The sequence below is a fragment of the Antechinus flavipes genome, chromosome 6 (assembly GCF_016432865.1).
Source record: "Antechinus flavipes isolate AdamAnt ecotype Samford, QLD, Australia chromosome 6, AdamAnt_v2, whole genome shotgun sequence".
NCBI lineage: Eukaryota > Metazoa > Chordata > Mammalia > Dasyuromorphia > Dasyuridae > Antechinus > Antechinus flavipes.
Genome location: NC_067403.1, coordinates 230,232,274 through 230,258,025, shown reverse-complemented (window position 1 = coordinate 230,258,025; position 25,752 = coordinate 230,232,274). Strand labels below are relative to the sequence as shown.

General features: G+C 40.7%; 1 protein-coding gene across 1 annotated transcript in view; it reads right to left on the bottom strand.

Annotated features, from left to right (window-relative positions):
* The window catches only part of LDLRAD3 (low density lipoprotein receptor class A domain containing 3), a 268,812-nt gene extending 255,794 nt beyond the window's left edge, over window positions 1-13,018 (bottom strand). The window contains exon 1 of the mRNA XM_051965783.1: window positions 12,943-13,018. Within this exon, the coding sequence (XP_051821743.1) occupies window positions 12,943-12,988 (46 nt within the window). The 5' untranslated portion in view covers window positions 12,989-13,018. The remainder of the gene's footprint in view (window positions 1-12,942) is intronic.
* Window positions 13,019-25,752: the final 12,734 nt, after the last annotated feature.

Below are 25,752 nucleotides of genomic sequence, written 5' to 3'. Positions count from 1 at the left end.
GGAGAAGGAGAGGAAGAGAAGAGGAAGGAAAGGTAAGAGATAGGGGGAAGAGTGAGGAGGGGAAGAGGTGGAGGAGGGGAAGGTAACAGATGACAGAGGCAGAGAAGAAACAAGTCCAAGAGATGACAAGAGGGGAGGGGAAGCTGGGTAGAACAATAGGGGCTCTGTAGAAGGGAGAAAAGGGGAATGTTTCAGCTAAGGTTTCCACTCCACGTTGCCCTGGAAAGCCTAGGGGCAGAGCTTTCCACATAGTTAGCTAGCTAGGTAGATGTCACATGCCCTCTCCCTACTCTCTCCCCCTCATTACTAGGGAGAGGGGGTGGAGGATTTTTTAGTGACCAGTTCTCACCTGCCTTTCACTGTTTTTCTCAGATGCAGAAATTATCCGGGAAACTGCTGGGGGGCCTATGTAGGGCTCTGGAAATTTTCAGGAGCCCAAACATGTTTGTGGGAGGGAGCACCGGTAGAGAAAACATTAGTGAACATTATGGATCTTATGAGGGGGTTGATATAACTGTGTATAGAAGAAATACATTTTGTATATACTTAGATGCACAATCTGTCTCCCCCACTAAAACATAAGTTCCTTGAGGGAAGAAACTTTTATTTTTTTGTCTTTCTACCTCAGCAAGCGTGCACAGTAGGTGCTTAATAAATGTCCATTCATTAATTGACATCATACTTGCCATGGGAAGGACCACATAGGGAAACCCCAAATGCAAAATATCATCCTTCCTCTCCCCAACAGGATCACTGGCCATCAAGACCTAGCCCCAGAAGCCCTGCCCCATTCCCCCATGAGCCATGGGCCTACTCCACAGTGGAACTTCCCCAATGATATGGTATTTTCACCCCTGTCTGTCATGTCTAGTCAGTCCCAACTCCAGATCGTGCTTAAGGAATTCCATCTGTCAGGGTGCCAGGGCCTAGCTAGGTGGGCATCTTGCCGTCTGCCCTGCCACCTGGTGTCCATTCCCACCCCCACTTCCCATCTCTTTTTTAGGGAACAAAAATCAAATCAACGTTTCCCATTGCTTCAAAAAAGGGCTTTAATAATCTACTGCTCTATGGTTTCATTGACAACCCCCATGACTTTCAAGAGCAAAGCTTTCTTCCAAAGATCATCACTTCCTCTCCTCTTCGTGGTGGACTTAGTAATTTTTTTTTTTTTTTTTTTTTTGCCGAGGCAATTGGGGTTAAGTGACTTGCCCAGGGTCACACAGTTAGGAAGTGTTAAGTGTCTGAGTCCAGATTTGAACTCAGGTCCTCCTAACCTCAGGGCTGGTCCTGACTTAGTAATTTTTAAGTGGATGTGGATAGATTTCAGGTGGAGAAAGGTCTATGAATTTGAATAGAGGGGAAAATGACATCTTTATTTTCACTAACCACTATCCGAAATTTAGCATCTCCTTCAATTATTTCAAAACAAACAACCAAACACAACACAACTTTTGAGAAGGGCTCCACAGGCTTCTCCCAAAGGCCAACAGGGTCAAGGAAGGTTAAGAAACCCTGACCTAGTAGAATGTAGACTTTTGAGGGCAAGAGCTGTTTTTGTCTTTGAATCTCCAGCCTGGTATATAGACTATATTTGCACATGTTTATTGATTGGTTGGGGATCTCTAAGAGCCTGAGTTTTATATCAGATCTGCCCAGTCCATTGGCGACCATCATGGTCTCTCAGAATTTTAGGGTGGGAAGAGGCTTCAGAGTCCAACTTAATCCCCTCTATCAGTCCATTAACAAGCCTTTCTGAAGTATCTATTATCTCGTAGCCATTCTTTTTAAGTGCTGGAGATACCAAGAAAAAATAAAAATAACCCCTGCTCTTAAGAAGTTGGCATGTACATAAATAGGTTATATATATATACATGATTCATTGAGAGTAGATAGAAGGGGAAGGTTCTAGAAACCAAGAAAGCAGAGAAAGGTCTCCTGCTGAAAGTGGGTGAATCCTGAAGAATGCCACGGAAGCAGAAGTGAAGAGGACAAATGTTCCAGTTATGACGGGCAGCTTGGGCAAAGACAGAAAGACGGGAGATGGAGTCCCCGGTCAGAGAGGAAGGACAGACCTGTGAGATTTGGCCATATGGGAGAATGGGAATCAGCTCCGCTTAAAGTCTGAACCAGTGGGCAAGAACCCATCACCTCTAGAGGCCGCTGATTCTACTTGGGGACGGGCTTTGATTGGTGGAAATACCTTGTTTTGTTTGATTATCAGATGCCTCAATTTACCTTTCTGCAACTATCATTCATTTCCCTTCCCTTCCCTTCTCTGCTCTTGGGTCAAGACTAGTGTAAACACTATAAACAGACAATGTTCGATTCCCTATTCTACATTTTTGAAGATTGGATCAGAGAACAGAGAGCATCTTCACAGACACAGATGTTTAGAATCATAGATCAGTGCTGTCCTTCCAGAAGGGATCTTAGTAGTCCAGACCAACCCTTCATTTTTTCACGATGGTCATCATCCAATCATTTTCAGTCATATCTGACTTTCTGTGACCCCATTTGGGGTTTTCTTGGCAGAGATAATGGAATGGTTTGTCATTTCCTTTCTCATTTTACAGATTTAAAAAAAAAAAGAAAGGAAATGGGGTTAAGTGACTTACTCAGAGTAACCAAGCTATTAAGTGTCTGAGGCTAGATTTGAACTTAGGAAGATGAATCTTCTGACACCAGACCCTGCTCTGTGCACTATGGTGTTACTTAGTTGCTTCCTCATTCTATATGAAACCAAAAAAAAAAAAAAATTTCAGGTGCATTGACTTACTTAAGTCCACATAGATAGCAACTGGCAGAGCTAGAATTCAAACTCAGTTATCTCCTGTGAATCCTCTGCTTTTCTTCTATACCAAAGCATATAAAGCTGCATCCAAGTAGCATATAAAGCTAAAACAGAACAGGACTTTATAGACCACCTGGCTCAATTTCCTTATTTTACAAACAAAAACACCAAGATTCAAAAAAAAAATCTAAGGGGTTTGTCTCAGAGCACTCTGGGATAATTTGGGGTAAGGATGGGGAAAACAAAAAAACAGCCCAGACTTATAGCTTCCCTTCCCATATTAAGCCCTCTCTGATCTAAGCCCACCCAGCAATAACCTTGGGGAAATAAAAAGAATTCCAAATTTAGAGGCACAAGAGCAGGGTTCAAATCCTAGCTTTACCATCTACTGTCCATGTGACTTGGAAGAGTAGTGTCTTGCTAGCCTCACTTTTTCATCTGTAAAATGGTATGGGGAATGACTTCAGAATCATTCCTAGCTCTCAACTATGATCAGTTCTTCAAAGATCTGATGAGATTCCTGTTTCAAAAAATATATTTTCTATTTTTTCTACCTTCCTTCCTGTCTTTTTTCTTTCTTTCTTTCATTCCCTCTTTCCATTCCTTCCTTCCCTCTTTCGATTCCACCCTTTCTCTCTCCCTCTCTTCCTTCCTTCTTCCTTTCTTCCTTCTTTCCTTCCTCCATTTTCCATCCTTTCCCCTCTTCCTCTCCCCTCTCTCCTTACTTCCTTCTTTTTTCCTTCTTTCTTTCCTTTTCTCCTTCCCCACTCTCTTTTTTTCTTTTCCTTCTTTTTTCCAACACTTTCTCCAGTCACAAAAGTTCCTTATACTGGACCAGTGACATTGAACATGGAGTGAATGTTCTGACAAACAGATGCTTAATGTCCAAAAACCACTGATTCATTTTCCCTGCAAACACTTTTCAAGGGCAAGTACGGTTCATTGGAGTAAAATCAGTGCCAGCTTTGACTGTGATGAAAATGGAGGGAACCTTTATATAAGCCAGCAACTGTTCTCTCTCAGATTCACACAAACAGCCCAGGGCTGCCTTTTTGCAAAACATCAGTGGCCGAAGGGCAGAACACTGGCAAAAATACCTGGGTGACTAGGATGGCAAAATATTTTTTTTGCACAAAACCAAACAAATATACTAGTCCTCAATGCTCTAGAGCATTCTAGAGAAAGAGTTTTCTTGCTCTAACACAGTTCCATTTGCCCACCAGATCATCCTGGTCTACAGTCACAATCTGATGAATATGTGGCACAGTGGAAAGATCCCTGGACCTAGCATCAAGGACGATGGATTCAAAGCCTGCCTCTGATATCTATTTCCTTGGAGAGGCAAAGGTCACTTAGTTTCCCTAAATTTCAGTTATCATATTATGTGAAGATGTCAGATGGGATAATTTCTTCTTTCTTTCTTTTTTTTCCTTTCTTTTTTCCCCTGAGGCAATTGGTTTAAGTGACTTGCCTAGGGTTATACAGGTAGGAAGTGTTAGGTGTCTGAGAGCAGAATTGAACTCAGGTCCTCCTGACTTCAAGGCTGGTGCTCTATCCACTGTACCACCTAGCTGCCCCTTGGGATAATTTCTAATATCCCTCCCATCTCAGGATTCATGCCTGGGTTTTTAGATCTTTGGAAGGATGGTCCAAGATGGTGCAGGGATGGTCCAAGAACAAGTTACAGCAACACTGACCACCACCGCCTTTATTCTGAAGGCTATATTAAATATTCCAGGCGTCTGGCCTACCAAGCATTTCCAGGAGAATCTCTTAGCTCTCTACTTTGCAGTCCCGAGCTGGATAAGTGGTGCTTCTGGAGCCGAACTGAGATTAACATAAGTCTGCTAGACCGTGTGTCCTATCTCACTGACAGCAATCGAGGCAGACAATAGAGCAAATCCACTTCTTGACAACAGCCAGGACTTTCGGTTTCTGATGACATTCAACAAGCTGGAAAACACAAACCTGATATGATGCTCTGAAAGGCTGGGGCATTCCTAGGAAGGAGAACATTTTTGACATTTAAAAAGAAAATCCCTTCCTTCCTGAAAGCCTTGGGATGTGTCTTAATTCCTTGTCTGAACATTTTTTGCTTTTTTTAGGTGATACAGAATTATAATGACCAAGAACCTCCCTTCCTTATTTGCAGAAGTAAAGTTTTCCAGGTGGGAAATATTGCATCAACTACTGGACAAGACTGTTGAGTCGGGTGATAATATAGTATAGCTTGCAGCTGGAAGGGGCATCCGAGGAAGAAGGATAATAGGTTTATGAAGTACTTCCTCTATGGCAGCTACTGTGCTAAGTGCCACACTTACCAAACTGTGGGACAATAGTCTCTGCCCTTGAGGTGATTACAGGAGAAACTGTTACTCAGAAGATATGTATGTGTGTGTGTGTGTGCTTCTTTGTGTGTCTGTGTGTGTATGCATGTATGTATGTATCTTTATATAGATATAGATTATATATATGGAAATATATATAAATCCATAGATAGATAAAAATAGATGTGTATACATCTTTATATATTATATAAAAATAAACATATACATATAGATATAGATTGTGTATTTTACATGTAAATATATAGATAGAGATGTTTGTATCTTTACATATAAATATATAGATAAATGTAGATGTGTGTATCTTTAGGTATAGAGATAGAGATTTGTGTGTATCTTTATATATAGAGAGATGTAGACTATGTATCTTTCTGCATAGAGACAGAGATAGATATAGATGTGTAAATCTTTATATATAAATAGATATATAGATATAGTTATAGGTGTGTGTATCTTTATAAATAAATAGAGATAGATATAGACATAGATGTTTCTATATACAATGATATATAGATGTGTGTATCTTTATAGAGAGACAGCTATAGATGTGTGTACCTTTATATACAGAGATAGAGAGAGATATGTGTATCTTTATATATAAATACAGATAGGTATAGATGTATGTGTGTTTATATATAGATAGGTAGATAGATATGCATGTATTTTTATATATAGATATAGATGTGTGTATATCTTTGTATATAAAAAAAGAGACAGATATATGTATATACACACATATACACATTTATGGATATATATATTTACATATGTATATACACATATGGGTATATACATATATGGGACTCATATAGATACATGTGTGTATATGTGTAAGTGTGTATACCTATGTTTTTGTATAGGTGTGTGTGTGTATGTATATATATGTGTGTGTGTGTATATATATATATGTGTATATATATATGTAATATAAAACCTCAGAGAACAATGCATTGAAGTAGGGACAGAGCAAGGAAAGGAAGGGAATTTAGAAGTCATCCAAACTGTGGCTTCTTAAACTTTTTCTACTTGTGACCCCTTTTCACTAGAAAAGTTTTTACATGAACCCAGGGATGTAGGCATATAAAATAGATATACAAATAAAACATTGAACTAATAATAAATCCCAATTTCACATTCCCCACATTCAATGACAGGAGTCACAAATCATAGTTTAAGAAGCTGGGATTTAGACTAAGGATCTTATTTTATATATGAGGAAATTGAGACTCAGAGATTAAGTGACACACCCCAGTTACACAGGAATAAATATCAAGAGTCATGATTGGAACGCAAGGCCTTTGGCTCTAAATCCAAACCTTTCAGTTGTGGTTTGATTGAACTGTCCTTTCCCCTTTGAAATTCTTTGTTTGAAAAGAGGGCTCTTTGGGTGGAAGGGGAAAGAGATAGATTTAGAAAAGAAGGTTCGAGAAGATAGCAAGACATTTATAAATGCTGCTATTAGGGAGGAAAATTTCTGTTGGGGGGAAAAAAATCTGTCCTTTGTGACAGACTCTACTAATATGCAGTTTTTCTTGCTTTTGATGAGCTTAAGTGATTGACACTGACTTTAAGATTATGACAAAGCCTTGAGGTGAGTTCTGAGCAGCTCCTTCCTTCATACCCCTTCCAGGTGTGGCCTTTTTTGGTGATTATTGGGAGGGAGGGAAGGAATGAGAGAGAGAGAGAGAGAGAGAGAGAGAGAGAGAGAGAGAGAGAGAGAGAGAGAGAGAGAGAGAGAGAGAGGACACGAACATTGAGGACAGAGACAGAGACACACATAGACATTCAAAGACAGACAGAAAGGAAAGACAGAAGAGGAAAGGAGACACAGAGCGAGAAGAAAGAGAAACAGAGACAGAGTAAAAGACAAAGGAGAGGGAAAGAGAGAGAGAGATTGAGAGATTGATTCTCCCACATTAGGTGGAGACAGGAAGTACTCCACGTGCTTATCTTCTGTTGTGGATTGGGTAGAAATAACACACTTGCTTTTCAGTTCAAAGAGTTGCTCTTGCCCTCTAGCCTGGAGGCTCCCAGAAGAGAAGGCATTCACACCTCAAACAAGAGTCAGAATCACAAGAACTCATTCTGGTCAAGGGGACCCAAATATAGTGGAAAGTGTGTTGAGTTTGGAGGCAAACACTCTGGATTTGAATTCTGATTTAACAACCTATGTGACCTTAGAAGCAAGACACATCATCTCTCTGGGTTGCACATTTGCAAAATGAGAGAATTAGGCTAAATGATCTTTTTGATCTCTTCTTATTTAAGTCTAAGATCCTCTGACCTCAGAGGTCATTATGTCCAGCTAATGTCTGAGCAGGCGTCTCCTTTAAAATAGCAAGTAACAGTTGGTCATTCAGCCTCTGGTTGAGATTGCCGATAATGAGGAACTCACGGTCATAAAAACAGTCTGTTACACTTTTCAACAACTGCAATATTTATTTTTATACATACATACTTATTAATATATAGACAGAAAGAAAGGGAGGAAGGAGGGAGAGAAGGAGGGAGAGTGGAGAGAGGAAAAGAGAGAAAGAAAGAGAGAAGAGAGAGAGGAGAGAAAAGAGAGAAGAGAGAGAAAGAGTTCCTCAATTTACTCACCTGTAAAATGTAAAACATGTCTAACCAAAAATATCATCGGATTGTTGGGAGTTCTAGTGAGTAATGTCTGTTCTTCATGTTCCAAGCTCTGCACTTTAAGCCCACCCAGGCTGGTCTGCCATACTCCTTGGTCAGACCACATCTAGAAAATCATTACTGAGCATTATTACATTTGGGGAAAGGTATCAGTTAAAGTATGCCCAGAGGAAGGTAACCAGGCTGGTGAGAAGAACAGAGACCAAACCAGGAAAAGATCAACTGAAGGAAATGAAGATAATCAGCTGGAAAAAGAGCAAAATATCATACACCATAAATCATCTTCAAGTAGGTAGAAGAGGACTGAAATTTGCTATCCTTGGTTTAGGATGGCAGAACCAGTGGCACGGACTGGAGACTATATTTATAGGGAAAAAAAAAAAACTTCCTGAAGATTAAAACTGCCAAAAAGTAGAATGAGCTGGCTTAGGAAATAATGGGTTCTGATATTCTCGAACCATGTTGAATGACCTCTTGACAAATGGGAAGAACTGGTTGGGTCAGAGCTCCTCACAGGCCCCAAGTTTAAATCCTAACTTGGTCACTCCCTATGTGATGTTAACATCCCTGAGACTCGGTTGCCTTATCTGTAAAACTAGACAGGACCAGGATTGAGCAATTAGCCTTTATAGGCTCTGTCAGCCTGAAATTTATGGTCTAATCATCTGAAATCTCTGGGTCTCCTCCAATTCTGAGACTCTGAAATTCTTCCTCTTCTTCATGGAGGAAAGCAACAAAAATGTGTTAAAAATGGAGCTTGGCTCTGTTTCTTCCTCCCTGTAGAATCGAGGTGAATCACTTAACCTTAGTAAGCCTCCTGGTCTCATCTGGAGAGGATTGGGCTGGATGATCTCTAAGGATTCTTCCAGCATGAAATCCTCTGATTGATCTGAAACCTCTCTTCTGTTCTCAAAGCTAAACCTATCTGCTTCCTTCCAAAGATCTTATGATGGCTCGGCTTTTGGTTCTGTCCATCACCACGCTGGTGAGTTACTTAGGAACAAGCTCCAGTTTTCCAGTGTCCCTTCAAAAATGTGTATGGTGCTCAGAAGTGAAATAAACACTCCAATGAGGGATGGTCAGGGTGGAGGGCAGATCTTGTGACTGTCACCCTCCATCTCAAATGGCCTTGCTGAACTTCTCACATTTAAGGGGTTTTTTTTGGACTTTAGTCTTGATTGTATTTTAAAGCTGACCTGTCTTTTCAGTGGCTTGGGGCACTCCCACTGAGGAAAACCTCTCTATTAATGTCCATTAATTAGAAAGGCACAGATTAGTAGTAGATTTAATCTATGTCACATATAGTAATATTCATAACAGTAATACTAGCTTACATTTATATAATATTTCATATACATTATTCAGCTTGCAACAATCCAATGATATTGTTTTGTCAGCCACATTTTACATTTTACAGATGAAGAAACTGAGGAAAATGATTTGCCTAAAAACATACAACTTGTAAGCAGAAGGGAAGAGCCTTAGTTCAAGATCTCTGATTCCAAAGGTATATCGATCAAATAATCATAAAGCTGCTCCTTGGAGAGGTTATAAAAAATGTTAACTCTAAAGTCAGAGGATCTGGAGTCAAATCCTGACTCCATTATTTCCTTTCTATGTGACTTTGGGCGTGGGATTTCACCTTGGTAGTCTCAAGTTGCCTCATCTGTAAAACAAAGACATTTTTTCATCTGCTCTCTCACCCTCCAGCCCTAAGATTGATCTGACAACCAAAAATTAAGCGGGCCCTGAACACCAGTATGAGCAACCGATCTCACCTGAGAAACAAGAAAAATACCAGTGTAAACTCAGCCAAAGCTTCTTATCAGAGGACACGTGCAGATGAAGGGGACGCCAAAGTGTCCTGCTTGTGAGTCATCACCTCAGACACTCCATCAGCATCCAGACATGCTCAAGGTTACGTGAAATCAGTTTGGTCTCCTATCAGAGATGCCCTGGAAGCCTGCCTGCTCGCTCCCTGCAGCCAAACACCAGCTGCACAATCTGAGGTCCCACATGATCAGGAGTGGTCCAGAGGGGCAGCCTGGACCAAAAAAGTGTCAATGATGTGGAAGTAGCAGGTTCCATCCCCTCCATCTCTCTGTCTCTCTCTGTCTCTGTCTGTCTCTGTCTCTGTCTCTGTCTCTCTCTCTCTGTCTCTCTCTCTCTCTTTCTCCCTCTCCCCCCCCCCCAACCCACTCTGCTATGACCTTGGATATATCATTTTGCCAAAATGAACCTGTCTCTTATCTGTAGAATGAGGGTTTTGTTTTTGTCCGAACCTTAGTCTGTCTATCTGATAAGGAAATGCCCACTTTCTATGAATGTGCATGGCTGATTGCTAACATATCCATTAAGTTTTCTGAGGCACAGGAGAGTGTCCAGGATCACATACACAGTATATGTCAGAGGCTAGGCTTGAACCCAGATCTCCTTGACTACAAAACTCTAACCACTATGCTGTGCTGCTTCTCAAAATAGAGAAAGTAACACATAAACTGACTGTTGCATAGGGTTGATGGAGATTAAATGAGATAAGGATATAGTGTGTGTGTGTGTACATATATATGCTACTATTATTATTGTGACCAAATTAATTATTCCTCATTGATCAGAAGCAACAGTGTGATGTAACAAAAAAAGAACTTAGTTAAGACCTGAGTTCAAGTCCTGGCTTTGCCATTAATGACTACTTTACTAGGAAGGTAGTGTGGTATAATGGAAAGATCACTGTCACTATAGTGGGAGGTCCAAGGATTCAAATCCTGTCTCTGGCAAATTATTTTCACTTCTGGGCCTCATTTTCCTCATCTGCAAAAAGGATGGGATGGCCCTGGATGAACAAACTGAATTTCTTGTTATTTCTAAATCTCTGATCTTACTTATCTGTTAAAATGAGTTTAGTAATATCCATACTAACCTTTTCAGACAGTTAGATTACTTTGAACTTTGAAATCTCATGACTATAATAATCTCACTTTTCTCCTTTAAGCCTCAGTTTCCTTATATAACATAGGGCAGTTAGGCAGTGAAGTGAATAGAGACCTGGAGTCAGGAGCATTTGAATTCAAATCCAGCCTCAGGCACTTATTAACTGTATAACCCTGAGCAAGTCACTTAACCCTATCTGCCTCAGTTTCCTCATGTGTAAAATAAGCCAGAGAAGGAAATGGAAAGGTCTCCCACTTCATTCAGGTCCATCTCATCATCTTGATCTGTATCTTGCCTCTGGAGGAGAAAGTGAGGTTGATGACTTTGCACAGTTCTCCCTCACTCAAATCCAAATCACTAGCATCATCTCCCTGATGTTCTAGTTGTATTTTGAGAACGAAGGACCAACAACATGTTTCCTAAGTACAGGAGATGTGATTTGAGAGCCCCAGCTTCCAAGGCAGATGAGATGAATGCCTGTAAGTCAGTCAAAACAATTTCCGTTCAGCGAAAAGGGCATATATTTGAATTTTGAATTCAGTTTTGCCTTGGTTTCCTCAGCATTAAAATGAGGAGATTGTAGTTACCTCTAAAGTAACTCCCAACTGTAGAACTCTGACCTCCAAAAGAAATGAATGGCTTTTATCATCTCTCTGTAGAGCTCTGACCTTAGGAGTCAGAAGAGTCATTTCCTTTCTCTGGGTCACAGTTACCTGATTTGTCAAATGAGGAGGTCAGCGAGGATCAGTTCTTAAAGTAGGACTTATGAACTTGTATATGTGTGTAATAATATTGTGTGTAATATATATTATACACACATATGTGTACATAACACACATATATGCATATATACACACATGTGTATGTACATATATATATATATACACCCATATATTTGATAACTAATTAAATCATGGATTCCTTTTGTAATCCGCTGTATTTTATGCATTTAAAAACATCCTTCTGAGAAGGGCTTCCTCAGTTTCACCAGGCTGCCAAAGGGTCCCCAATATACAAACAAGGCAATAAACGCTGGTTTAGGTGATCTCTGGGCTGCCTTGCAGGTATGACATCCTTGGAGATGGGTGCAATATTTGCCCATTTCTCCAGTCCCCTCATGAAACAGATCAGGAAAGTCGGTTCTCAATCTTGCTCCCCAGGCTTTCTATTCCCACCAGCCCCCACTACGCACCTCTAAAAGAAAACAAGCCAGCAGTCAAGTTAATCATTCCAAACTCTCCCGGACGGAAGCTAAGCTCTCCCTTCAGTACCCCTGCCTGCCGGGAGTTAAAGGAACCAAGATCCCTTATTTCTTTTGTGAGTTAGAAAAAGCACTACTTAGTAAGGTTGCTACCGATTTCCAATCTGCAAACACCCCACACGCTTTGGGAAGCTGAGCTCCTGCTAGAATTTCAATCAGTCCCAAGGCCCCAGTGGGGAAACTGAGGCTCGGGAAGTGTAAAAGCCATACAAAAGCTAGGGCAACATTACGCTTACGGAGCTGGGCAGCAATCGAAAGTCTCCCGGGAGCGGAACAGAATAGGAAGGACTTTGCACCCGCTCAGCCCACCCAGCCCACCCAGTCCCCGGACATCTCCAGGCTGGAGGGCATAGGGAGAAACACACAAAAATACACACAGGGCAAGGCGTGAGCTCCGCCCCGCAGACTACTCAGACTTTAGCCCGCTCCGGGGGCACAATGCCCCGCGCCCAGGTGCAACAACCCCCCCCCCCCCGGCACCCGTGCCCCACGCCACGGTCGCACTCTAGCTCCCCGTGCACACACGCGTGCATGCATGCTTGCGTGCGTGTGCCCAGGCCAGGAGAGCTGCATGAAGAGGAGGAAGAGGGTTGGAGGAGAACGGGAGGAGGTGGGGAAGAGGAGGAGGAGGAGGAAAGAGAGGAGGAGGAGGAGGAAGAAGGAGGAAAGAGGAGGAAGAGGAGGAGGAAAGGAGAAGGAGGAGGAGGAAGGAGAAGAGGAAAAGGAGGAGGAGAAGGAGGAGGGGGAGGAGGAGGAGGAGGAGAAGGACGAGGACTAAGAGGAGGAGGAAGGTCCGCCCTGCAGCTCGGAGAGCGCAATCGGGGAGGAAGGCAAGGGGAGGAGAGAGGGTAGGAGGGAGGGAGGACCAGGACCGGCCAGCGATCGCAGCCCCAGCCCCAATCCGGCCGGCCCCAGCCCGCGCAGGCCAAGGAAGTTTGCCCGGGCCCCCTCCGGCGGCCGCCCCCAGACTCACTCACCCCCGGCGCTGCTCAGCAGCAGGCACAGCGGCCCCAGCAGCCACATGGCGCGGCCGCCGCGGCTCCCGCTGCTCCCCGGCCGCCGCCGCCGCCGCCGCCTGCCCGCCGGCCTGCAGAGTCCCTGGCCCGGCCCGGCCCGGCCGCCTCCTCCCCCTCCCCTTCTCTCCCCTCCCCCTCGGCCCCGCCCCTCCAGGCCCCCGCCCACCGCGCAGCCCCCCCCCTCCGGGCCCCGCCCCTCCCCGCCCCGCCTTCCCCTCTGCTCCCCAGCCCCGCCCCGCAAAGTTTAGTGGGAGCCTCGGAGCGGCTGCTGCCTGCACCTCCTTCCCCTCCCCCCAACGCTGCACTCCCAGGAAGGAGGAGGTGTGGGGAGCCCGGGAGAGTAGAGGGGAGCTGGGAAGCATCGCACCCCTGTCTGCATGCTGTAGCTGCTGCCCTTCCTTCTCGGCTTCTTCCCTTTCCCAATGGCGCCCTGAGACTCCTCTAGTCCTTTGTTCCCCTTCTCTCGGGTCTCTGCCCTCTCTGCCGCCTCTTGCTCTCTTCCTCTTCCTCTTCCTCTCCTTTCCCTCTTACGTTCCCATCCGAGTCATTCTAGACGCTTCCCCTCCCCACCTCTCCCAGGTGTCCCCCTTCCCCCCCAGCAAAAACAAAATCCGAATCCCCCCACGCATCCCAGTCTGCTCCGGAGCCTGCCCTGGACACTTTCGGGGATGCAACAAACTGAGTGAGTGAGGACTGTCAGCAAGGTAGCAAGCCGGGCTAGGAGCTGGATGCAAGCGATCCACCCCCCCTCCCGCGCCGACCCCAACCCCCCACCGTCACCCCCCCACCCCCACCCCCACCCCCCGACCCTTCCCGCATCCTGCCCAAGTCCGCGGCGATGACAGCCCGAGCTGGCGCAGCTCCCGAGCCGCCTTCCCAGGACCCCGGGCTTCCTCCAGGGAATGGCCCTGCTGCCCCGGGCAACATCAGGTGTTTCCTGAGCCCTGCCCCCGCCCTAGCCCAGTCTGCTCCTTGAAATCACTCTAACTTTGAGTTTCCTTGTTATTAACTTATCTATTCCGCCCCGTCCCCCAATAAGGCGTTGGACGCAGGGACTGTAAGAGTTTTTGGTCTTTGCATCTTGAGCATCCTAAGACAACCTGTGGCAAATCCAAATGCTTGAATGAACTGTCATGCTTTTAGGTGCCAGGGCAACTCTTGTCCCTGTTTTACTAAAAGCATGATTTAGTTACTAGAAAGGAAAATGTCTCGAATCCTGTCTTACTTATTATGTAAACTAGGACATTATACTTAACCTCTGTGCCTCAGTTTCCTCAACTGTCAGATGAGACCTTTGCCTCCCAAGACCCTACCAGTTCTAAATCAATGATCTGAAAATTCACCACAGCAGGTCCACCCAAAATGTTGAAAGGCCTTCCTCACTTTATCTTGCTATCATAAGAACAGAAGCACAGCATTAGAGCTGTACACCTGACATCAGCTATTACTTGGCTAGCTCATTTTTTCTTCCCATTCTACATTTCCCTGAAGCATCTTTTACATCCGTTCTTTGAAGTCCTTCATTGATCATGAGCTTTACCCACTATGGGATTGTTCTCACCTTCTGTATAACATTATTTTCAGTTCTTTAGAGACTATGGTGTTGCATTATAACGTCCGGGCTAGCTCTCTGGAGGGCCTCGTGATCAGTCAGAGTCAGGATCAGTCACAGTCCTTGGTCTTTAGGAGGAAAAGTGAAGGAGGCAGGCAAGCTGCCACGAGGCTTGCCAAAGATGATTCCTGGACTCTGGAGTCCGGAGCCTGAATTCTCTCTCCCCCTCGTCCTTCTGAAGATCGACTCTGATCCTCTCTCTCAGCCCTCCAATCCTTGCCCACAGTTACCTTACCACCACACATTCAGCAAGCACCCATGATGAGGAGAGCCATCACATCACCGTCTCCTCTAAATACATGTACATAGAACCATTATCTCATATCTAATAGGTAATTAGCCTTGAGTGCTCTGCTGTCTGATTCAAGTATACCTTTTCATTCAACCCTCTACATTCCTTATCTCAACTATACAACATTAGTAAAATCCAGGTATTCAAAAGATGGAACTTTATTAACTAAGAGAACCTCGAGGAAATTTGCATTTTCCTGTGGACAATCCAGTCTTCTTTTTTTATTTTTTAACTGTGAAGCCAAATCCTCATTCATTTGCAATGTTTGCCCCAAATAATTATAACAATGCTAATATTCTATAGGTAAATAATACAACTGCATATAAGGACAAAACTAGGATTATAAAACAGAAGAAAAATAGAAAAAATCTACCACATATATATTATATAGAGAGAGAAGTAACTACATATATTTTATATTTACATATTGTTGCTTAGCTATCAATCAATCAATCAATATTTTTTATCCACTCAGATATCTTCAAAATGATTGGATCAATTAAAAGATCCACCAACAGTGAACTAAGATTCTAATTTTTCCACATCCTCTCCGATATTGGTCACTTTTCCCTTTCTATCATTTTGACCTGATGCAATCAACACAAGTTATCCATAAGCAGGAGCCTCTGGAGAACCTCACCATCCACAGACAATTCCTGATCCAATTAATTGGACTTGTCCCTGCACCTTCTTTATCCAGTGACTAACACATGTTTGATAAGTTCCTTCAGACTGACAACAACCAAACCATGTGCCTGCCTTCCCATCTATACAAAATCTTTGTGAGGCTCCTCAAGGACATTTTCAATGATGCTGTTAATAGGTTTTTGCATTCTCTAGAATAGAGTGGCATCCTATGGTCTTCCATAATCAGCTCATCAAAATCCTTAAACCTTTGTGCCCAATTTCTGAGTGGCTCATAATTTACCATCATGAAATTGATTGAAAGATGTCAAGAACTTCAGATCCCATTGTATTTATTTAATGATTTTGAAGGGGGGGGGAGGATTAAAATAGGAAGACAAAGAATCTTGATGCACATGTAAATGTCTCAAAAAGATTTGTATAAATGGGGAAGTAGAATGTAGTTAAAGTTGATTAAAACATTTTTACCATTTTGTTTTATTTTCAACCTTGGAAAACAATAGAATCCCCTAACTTTGATTGTAACATCATAGTCCTGGATGTGCTTATGGAGAAGGCAGGAATGGCATTTAAGAGAACAAAGACAGGAAAAGCAGCCAGACTGAACCAAGTATACACAGAAGAAATCTGTGCTGGAGGTGACACAATTGTGAGAGTTTAGATACATAAATTCACAAGGTATCTACAGGAAGGGAAGGTGTAAAAACAAATCTGGGACCTTGTTCCTACAGAAAATAAAGCTGATGGGAGGAATGTTTCACATGGTTGACACCTACCACATGTTTGCAGCATTGAATTGAACGATTTTTTTTTTTTTAAAGAAACAATCTCTGTCCTCAAGGAGCTTCCATTACTGGAAGCATCCAATTATTTTATCTCCATCCTGAATATCTGTTATCACAGTGATTTATAAACCTTGAAGATTCACAGATATAGAGAATAAACATTTATTGTATTTCTACTGTGCTAGGTGCTTGGGGGAGATACATAGATAAATCAGATCTGGCTCCTGCCCTCAAGAAATTTATTATCGATCCTAATTTTTTAATGGTTTGAAGAAAAAGAAAAAAGATCAGGACTCATCTGTCTTAGTAAGAAAAGCAACAATAACTCATCTGTCTACAGATCTTTACAGCTTCCCAAATACAGTCTTCACACATGAGGAATACAACACAAGCATTATTATACCTATTTTATAGATGAGAATACTAAAGTTCAGAGGGGAAAGCAGGCTTATTAATGTATTCTGTTGAAGTTTCTCTCTGTACTATCTCACCATTCTGTCCTGTCTCTTAGAATTACTCAGTCTTCCTTTTAGTGGGAGAAACCGATTTTTTCTGAAATGTCCGATATAAAGTAAAAACCACTTCTGAAATACTGTACTCTACTCTGGACATAAAGATTTAAGAAGGATTTATTGAGTTGATATGTGTACAGACAATTGTAATCAGAATGCTATATGTGTGTATATAGATAAATAGATAATTAAGTAGGGATATGCAAACTATATGCAGAAAAGATACAAACTAATTTGAGGGGAGGCACTAGAAGCTGGGAGTGAATAAAAGCTTCACTTTAGAACAAAAAATCTTAACCTTTGTCTGCCATTTGGCAAAGCCCAGAGACCCCTTCTCACAAGAATATTTTTAAATACATAAAACAAAATATACAAAACTAGAAAAGAAGGCAGTTAGGCTGAAATGCAATTATCACATGCTTTTTAAACTTCATGGACCCCATGCTAAAAACTCCTGCCTTAAGAAGTAGAGATTAATTTCACCCTTGAAGGAAACTCTAAAGATAATGCAAAGTAAAAACCGAAATATATTTCCACAAATAACAGCTAGCACTTATATGATGCTTTCAAGTTTACAAAACACTTTACATAGATGATCTCATTTTATTCTCACAATAAGCCTGATCTGGAATCCATTACTGTCCTACTTGGTAAGTACATCAGAAGATTCCCACTCCCCAATCTAGAAATTCAGATAGCCCTACCCTGGATACTCTGTTGTCATCTTCCCTCCTGCCAGTATACCCTCCCCTCCTCTATTTTGTCCTTCCCCCTGCTGTTTTCCAGCTATAGAACAGCAATAGAATCAATTACTACTTGAGGGGACAGTTGATCAACTCCCTGTGGTTCGGGTCATCACTCCTGTGACTTCTTAAATTAAAACAGCTTCTCTAAGACTGCAAAACCCCTATGGATATTGTCTTCTACTCTTAGAACTTCTTTGCATATATTTGGTATATATTTAATAAATGATATTTTCTCATCCATTCTTCATTCATTCCATACTGAGAATTGCTCATGTCAATGAAATCATGAATCCAAACAAAAAATTCTGCTTGCTTCCCTCAAAACATAGCTCAGGTACACCTCCTTTAGGAGGTCTCTTCTGATCCCTCCAACTCCCAGGGTTTCAGAAGGATCTCCCTTCTGATACTTCTTAGCATATACTTAGTATATATTGCTGATCTATGCATGTGTTGCATCCCCCAGTTTTTTCTAGGAGGAAAGGATTTTATTTCTGTCTTTTATTCTCAACACCAAGTACCATGCCCTGCTCAGAATGGGTGTTTAATAAATGCTGTTGATTTGGTAAATAGCATCTTTCCAATAATCACTCATAGAAATAACATTACAATGGATATATTTTTTTAAAAAAAAATCAGTTTGTTGCTGGGGAGGCAGCTAGGTGGGCCAGTGGGTAAAACCTTGGTCTTGAAAGAAGAAAGATTTGAGTTCAAGTCCTGCCTCAAGTGCTTGGCTTTAGAGAAGTTAGTTAATAGCTGAGAGCTTTTTTCAACTGTAAAATGAAGATAACAGTAGCAGTTACCTCTTGTGAGGTGGTCTTGTGAGGATCCCAAGAATTAATTTATGTATATAACTTTTCAAACCTTAAATTGCTATATAAATACTTATTATAACTAACAGAAAGGAGAGATATATTCTTTCACTTTGACAGTGCAATACTAATATTGACTCTCGTAATTTATTTCCTTCCTATCTTGACTTTATAATAGTGTAGTCACGGGGAGGGGGGGGGGAGAGAAAAATACTTTCTTTCCCCTATTTCTAGGAATTCTTCCAGTGATCATTTCTTACACACACACACACACACACACACACACACACACACACACACATATATCTTAGTTTGTTTGGCTGTTTCCTAGTCAATGGACTCCTGTTTTATTTCCAGCTTTGTATTATCATAGAGAAAGCCGCTGTGGACTTTCTTTGCTGTTAATCACCTCCTTGGAATATAGTCTTGCTCTGGGATCTTCAGATCAAAGGGTATGCATTAGTGAGAAACTTTAGTGGAAGAGAACTTATCTATCATTTTCTTATATCAAAAACTTGGTGCCCAGAAAGGTTTTCTAGTATATGCAATTGTTGCTAAGAAAAATGCTGAGTACAAATGTTCTACTAGCTGAAAATTAAAATCAGCTTCAAAATGCCATATGTATGTATGTATAAATATATATTTATGTATGTATATATAGTATGTATATGTATATGTGCATGTAAAATATATGATGGACAGATAGTCACACTAATCCACAGAGAAATACTGTGAGGAACAAGCAGAAAACTTGTAATTCATGTTTAATACAGTCACTAGCTTGCTGTAGAAAGATGCAGTAATATTTATTAATGAAACATTTGTATCACCCAAAAGCATGATTTTTTAAAACATTTTAAAAAGTGGGCCATTTATTATTTATTTGAATGCTTTGCCTTTATTGCCACTTGAATGCAGTTGCCTAAGTCTTTAAAAGGGTGATTTTTCATATAGGACGAGCCTGGGAAACAAGGATAATATCAAAGGGAAATGAACTTGACTTACAGGGTGGTGCAGTGGATAGAGAACTGTGATTTTCTAGTTAGGAAGACCTGGAAACAAATGCTAACTGTGACACATATTCTGTCACCATGGGTGGGGTGCTTAACTTCTCAGTTCAATCCTCCTTTCCCCAAGAATCCTCTAATACTACAGGTTATAGAGAAGTTGCTGATCTGGACTGTCAGATGGAATTTCCATACAAGGACTTACCCCACACTAATGAAATCAGAAATCCAAACCTCCCACTCTCCATAATGTGTATTATGACCGCACATTCTGGATTTTCCAAATATTTTGTTTTATTGTCTTCTTAAACTGAGTGACCAAGAGCAATACTATGTTATACCACCATATCCCAAATTGGGAGTTTAGAAAATACGTTCCTTGTAGGTTGAGCCAGATTATCCTTTAGCTAATATTTATCAGGGCAGTATTTTCTCCTTGTTAATTGGGGAATAGTGGGAGAAGCTCATAATGACAACAATTATATTCATTAATGGACCAGACATTTATTAAACACCCGATGTAAACAGGGCATTGTGTCAAGAAGTCCTAGGGGAGATTCAAAGGCTAAATATGTCATAGAACCTCCCTCTCAAGAAGCTTAGAGCCTAGACAATGAGGTAACTATTACATATAAGAATATTAAAGAATTACAAAGCAAAGTACCTCTGTGTGGTTATACTGTATGTTAAGTACATTCACTTACCATGTATCTTCCTTCTTACATCTATATTTTGGGAATTCTAACGTCAGCATAGTATTATGCTTGGCATGTAGTAGGCACTTAATAAATGTGATTGATCAATTCATATTTTATGAGTTGGTCCTTCTGCCCTCCATATAGATGGCCATAGCTTTATAATTTAATACAATGGCCTTGAGAATGACCAGGTTTCAAAAATGAATTCCCCTTTTTAGCACCTTTGATAGATAGTTATCCTGTCTCCAATAAGGAGAAATCCATTATTTTCTAAGGTGATCTATTCCATTTGTTGCCTTTTTTTCTTTCTTTTATAAATTAAATAACTATCTTCCTTACATTTTTCTTCCATAGCTCCTAGTCCTTTCTTCAGTTGAACAAGAGTAATCCTTCTTCAATAAAGAAACTCTTTAGATACTGGAGGACATTCATCACATCTTATAAGACCATAGATTTAGAGTCAAAAATTACTCCAGTTGGAGAATGGCTGAATAAGTTATGGTTTATGAATGTAATGGAATATTATTGTTCTGTAAGAAACAATCAACAGGAGGATTTCAGAAAGGCCTGGAGAGACTTAGATGAACTGATGTTAAATGAAATGAGTAGAACCAAGAAAACATTGTATATAGTAAATAGAAAATATCGTATTGTATATAGAAGATTCTGTGATGATCAATTCTGATGGACTTGGCCTTTTTCAACAATGAGGTGATTCAAGCCAGTTCCAATAGTCTTGTGATGGAGAGAGCCATCTGCACCCAGAGAAGGAACTGTGGGGACTGAGTGTGGATCACAACACAGTATTTTGCCTTTTTTATTGTGGTTTTTTTGGTTTTGTTTTCTTTCTCATTTTTTTCCTTTTGGATCTGATTTTTCTTGTGCAACATGATAAACGTGGAAATATGTGTAGAAGAATTGTACATGTTTAACCTATATTGGATTACTTGCTGTCTAAGGGAAGGGGTAGGAAAAGAAAGGAGGAACAATTTGGAACACAGAGTTTTGCAAGGGTGAATGTCAAAAACCATCTTTGCATATGTTTTGAAAGTAAAAAGCTCTTATTAAAACAAAAGTATCCAGAAGTCCTGTAATTTTACAGATAAGGAAACTGAGGCTTAGAAAGGTGCCTTGTCTAAAGTCACACAGGAAATAAGTGATAGAGGCAGGGTTTGAACTCAGATCTATCTCCTTCAGAGTCAGGACTATTACTCAGAGCCTGAGCTTTCTTGTTAGAGTCTTCAAGAACATAGTCACACCCACATCACTGTGAGACATTTCAGGAAGGTTAAGTCTGTCATTTGAAAAAAATGAATTTTATAGAACATGTTTTCCCTGGCAAGTGTTAATATGATCTTTGGGGATTTCTTGACTATATTTGCTTATAGGTACAGTGTAATGTACTAGCATATCCTGTGTCAATTGGTCTCAAACAATGGAATTCCATGCTGATGTCAGAGCATTAAAGCAACTCCTGGAAGGGGGAAATACCCAGTGTGGAGGAATTCCCGGTCCAAACCTGCAAACGAGAAAAGGAAGACCTCTTGAACAATGATAATTTCCTGAATCCTGTAGAAACATTGTGAAATAGTACCACAGTATGGGAGAGCTGTCTTGGACCTTGTCCTTTTATAATTTGGAGGGTTTGAAATCACTAACTATACTTGTTTTATTTGTTTAATTTTATAATTATCAGGAATTAGGGTTTTTTTTTCCCTTTCCCACTTTAAAACAAAGAGGAAAGAAAAAAGATCAAATAACCCCTCATAGCAAATAAATCTAGTCAAGCAAAACAAATTGGCTATGTCCAAGTATATATAATTCATTCTTCATCTTGAATCCATTACTTTTTGTCAAAACTGCTGGTCATCACATTGATCTGCGTTCTTAAGTCTTTCAAAATTGTTTGGTTTTTACAATGTCATTCTTATATTATAAATTATCCTGGTTTCTCCCCCCCCTCCTTTATTCCACCTCAATTCATATAAGTACTGAAAAGATTCTCTGAAATAATTTTCATCATTTCCTATACTTAGAGAATATTTTAATCATATTCACAAACCATAGCTTGTTGAGCCATTCTCCAACTGAGGGGCACCTCTTTAGTTTTTAGTTTGTTGTCATCATAAAAAGATCTGCTATAAATGTTTTTGTACATATAGGATCTTTTTCTCTTTCTTTGATCACTTTGAGGTATAGGACTAATAATGGTATCACTGGGTAACTTGCCATTAATTTTCAGTAGAGTCAAGCAAGAGCCATGTTCACACGGTTCTTGGAGAAACTCTGAGTGAACATGAGACAAGAAAGTGATTTGTAGGTTACTACTAAGACTGAATTAGGTTCAGGCTACTAAGACTGAATCTAATTCATGTAAACTCAGTATGGAGTTCTAAGTCACAAATAATAATAGTAACAAAAATTGCAATCTTGTTAATCAGGAATCAATTTTTTTTTTTCTTTTTCTGGACATATGAGTAACAAGACTAGACATTTTCTCCAGTTCCCATCACCTATCAAACACCTGCAAAATAGAATTATGTACAAAAGATAAAACTTTAGTTGTTTCTATGGTCTAGAACATCCAGAATCAAAAATAAAGTTGAAAAATATCCCCAAATCTAGAAACTGATGTTCTCTGACCCTGAGCTCACTTGGGATCTCTTCTTCATGTCCAGTAATGAAGCTATACCAGTAGACCTCAGAACACAGTAGGAGTTTACATCAAAACCTATCCCTATATCCCATAACTCCCTCTCTCTTTTCAGTGCCATAGAGACCTTGCTTCCAGGTTCCAAAATTTTGTTTGGGTCATTACAGCCAGCTTGGCCATAGCCCTTCAGGAACAAAAGCTCCCATGGGCTTTAACCTGGAAACACCAGTGCTAAAGGGGTCTAAATTGCAATTTGTGGAAATACAAATTATTGTTTTTGTTATTTATCCTTCTTGCTTGAAAAGGATCACTGACATCAAGAGGGAGATGTCTTGACTTGAAAGTGAATTGGATTTAAGTGAGGCAAAATGGGAATGCTAATACACAGAAGTATAGGACAACCTTGAAGATTAAAATAAACATCGGAAACGTTAGAAGAAATATGCTCACTATACAAATAAAATATACGGATCTTTAATACGGAAGACATAAAGATGACCCAACTATGGTAGTCTCCCAGCAGAACATGTCAACAAAACAAAACAAAACAAACAATCAAACAAACAAAACCACCTAAACACAATAATGAAAGAAATAATAGAAGAGAACTGACCAGAACTTCTGAATATAGAAAATGAAATCCTAATTAAAAAATTCACAGATCACCTCTGGAGAAAAGAATGTAAATTTCAAGACATATAATGATTAAATATAATAATTCAATTAAAAAACAAGAAGTTCTGCAAACCATCAGGAGAAAGACTATCAAATAGAAAGGAAATAACAAGACCATTCTGTACTTCCTAGAAAAAGGAAGAGATAATGAAATAAAATGTTCCAAAGAGCAGTGGAGCTCAGCATGCAGCTCAAGGTGACCTATTCTGAAAATGTGAGATAGATTTCAATAATAAAGAATAGTTTGAAATATTTTTTATAAAGAAAACCATACAGAAGAGATTATTTGCTTCTGTGGCTACAACAAACACAGAATTTCTAGACTGGAGAAATGCAGGCAATAGAGTGATAACAGGAAGAGATTTCTTTATAAAGTTACACAAGGAGAAAGAGTAAAATTTGGTAGCGGTAACAGTGAAGAGGCAGACAGGTAATGTGATGGACAGAATCTGGAAACATTTTGCCTATAGATGAATGCTTCTTTTATGGGATCACATTACAATATGGAAGGGTACATGAATGAACTAAAGGAAGGGGTGGGGGGAAGAGGAATAAAGACTTATGGCTATATTTGGAATTAAATTAAGGGCTGACAATTAGTGGAAGGTAACTTCTGTGCTCTCAGAAAGATAAGAGTTTACAGCAGAGGGGAGAAAAGTTAAAAGTAGTGGGAGGGGGGAGAAAGAGTCACTTTGGAGATGGGAGATGGTTCTATGAATGAATACTTCTATATATAGGTAGAGTTGATCATCTTACCCTGAATGAGACCTAGAGATCTGAAAATTTCACTTGTTCTGAGGAGGAAGAGAAAATGGAGCCCATGGAACATTTGACACATGGAGGAATTGGAGCACAGGGATTCAGGGAGATTTCCAGATAAATGTAGAATAATGAACCAGTTCAATTATATTAATTATCAATATTAATAATATAGTAATATAATGTTATAATAATAAAAGTTGTTTTATGTTGGAATCTTTACAAACTGCTAACTAATTAGAGTTGATTTAATCTTACAAGAAGATGTTTTGGGCCAGAACCTGAAACAAGGTACTAAGTAGAACTAATTAATACAAGGCTTGTGTTCATACCTTTACTCATTGGAGTTCACAAGTATGGGCGTTTCACAAAGTAAACTTTGTAACTTTATGAGTTCACACCTCCCTTGAAGCTCTTTGGGCCAGAGAGCACTATGGGAGAAAACCCACAATCCCTCTCTTGAAGGAGCATAAATAGAGCTTCAATGGGCGAGTCAAAGAAGTTTTTCAGAGTGAAGAAGCTACAAGTTGAGATTTCAGCGGAATTACGCCAGAAGCCCTCTCTCCGAGGCAAGGCAAGAGAGAATATGTTTTCCACTTGGCTGGCTGGTTGCAGAAGAGAGTTCAGCTGCATTGGAGAGGAGTTGGTGGCTGGGCTCCTGCACTTCCCCCACTGAGACCAAGCTGGTCTGAAAGACTCACCAGAAAGCTAGCCGAGCCCCAAGTGAAGGAGACAAGAGATTCATTCCATCTCTGTGCTGGTTGGAGGCTGAAGAAAGCAGAGGTAGAGGCTAAAGGACCAGACCTTTGGATTTGGCGACATTTGGAGGGAGCTCTTGGAACCAAGCAGAGAGATAGACCTCTAAACTAACCGGGCTATATTGGAGATAATAAAAGATCTGAACTTTTATCACCTGGCTGTGCTTTGAGAAGAAAAAGATCACCACAGTTTTAGGTCCCAGCACGTTGGTGTAGTATACAAAAAGTTGGCCCAGAAATTGAAAAACTTGGGTTTAAGTCATGGCTAAGTGTCATCTAATGAAGAGGATGAGGGGTTTGTAGTTAGAAAGATCTCATTTTGAATCTTGTCTCAGATACTTAGCCCTATTAAGCAAGTCAGTTAAGTTTTCTGTACCGCAGCTGCCTTATCTGTAAAAGGAGGGGCTTGGACTAGCGTCAAGGACCATGCCTAAATGCACTGTGAGGGGCAGGTCAATTCTCTGAGAGCCTCCACAGCTGTGAACATCTGAAGGCGTTGCAAAGCAGCCTTTATTGACACAGGTGTTGCTTGTGGACTGGGAACAAAATAAATTGGAGGCAGAGGGAAGAGGAGAGAGGTCAGACGATGTAATGGCCTCTTAGGGGGAAGGTCAGAGAACAGCAACTGCCTCTCAGTCTCCTTGAATCACCATCATCCTCTCACAAGAAGAGAAGAAAAGGTCTACCAGAAGTAAAACAAAGTTATATATTATGTTCCCAACAGACTAGGGTCCCATCACACCCTAAATCTATGCTAAATTGACACACAACCATTCATTCCTAGTCAAATCTCCAAGACAATAAATGACAGAGAAGGTAC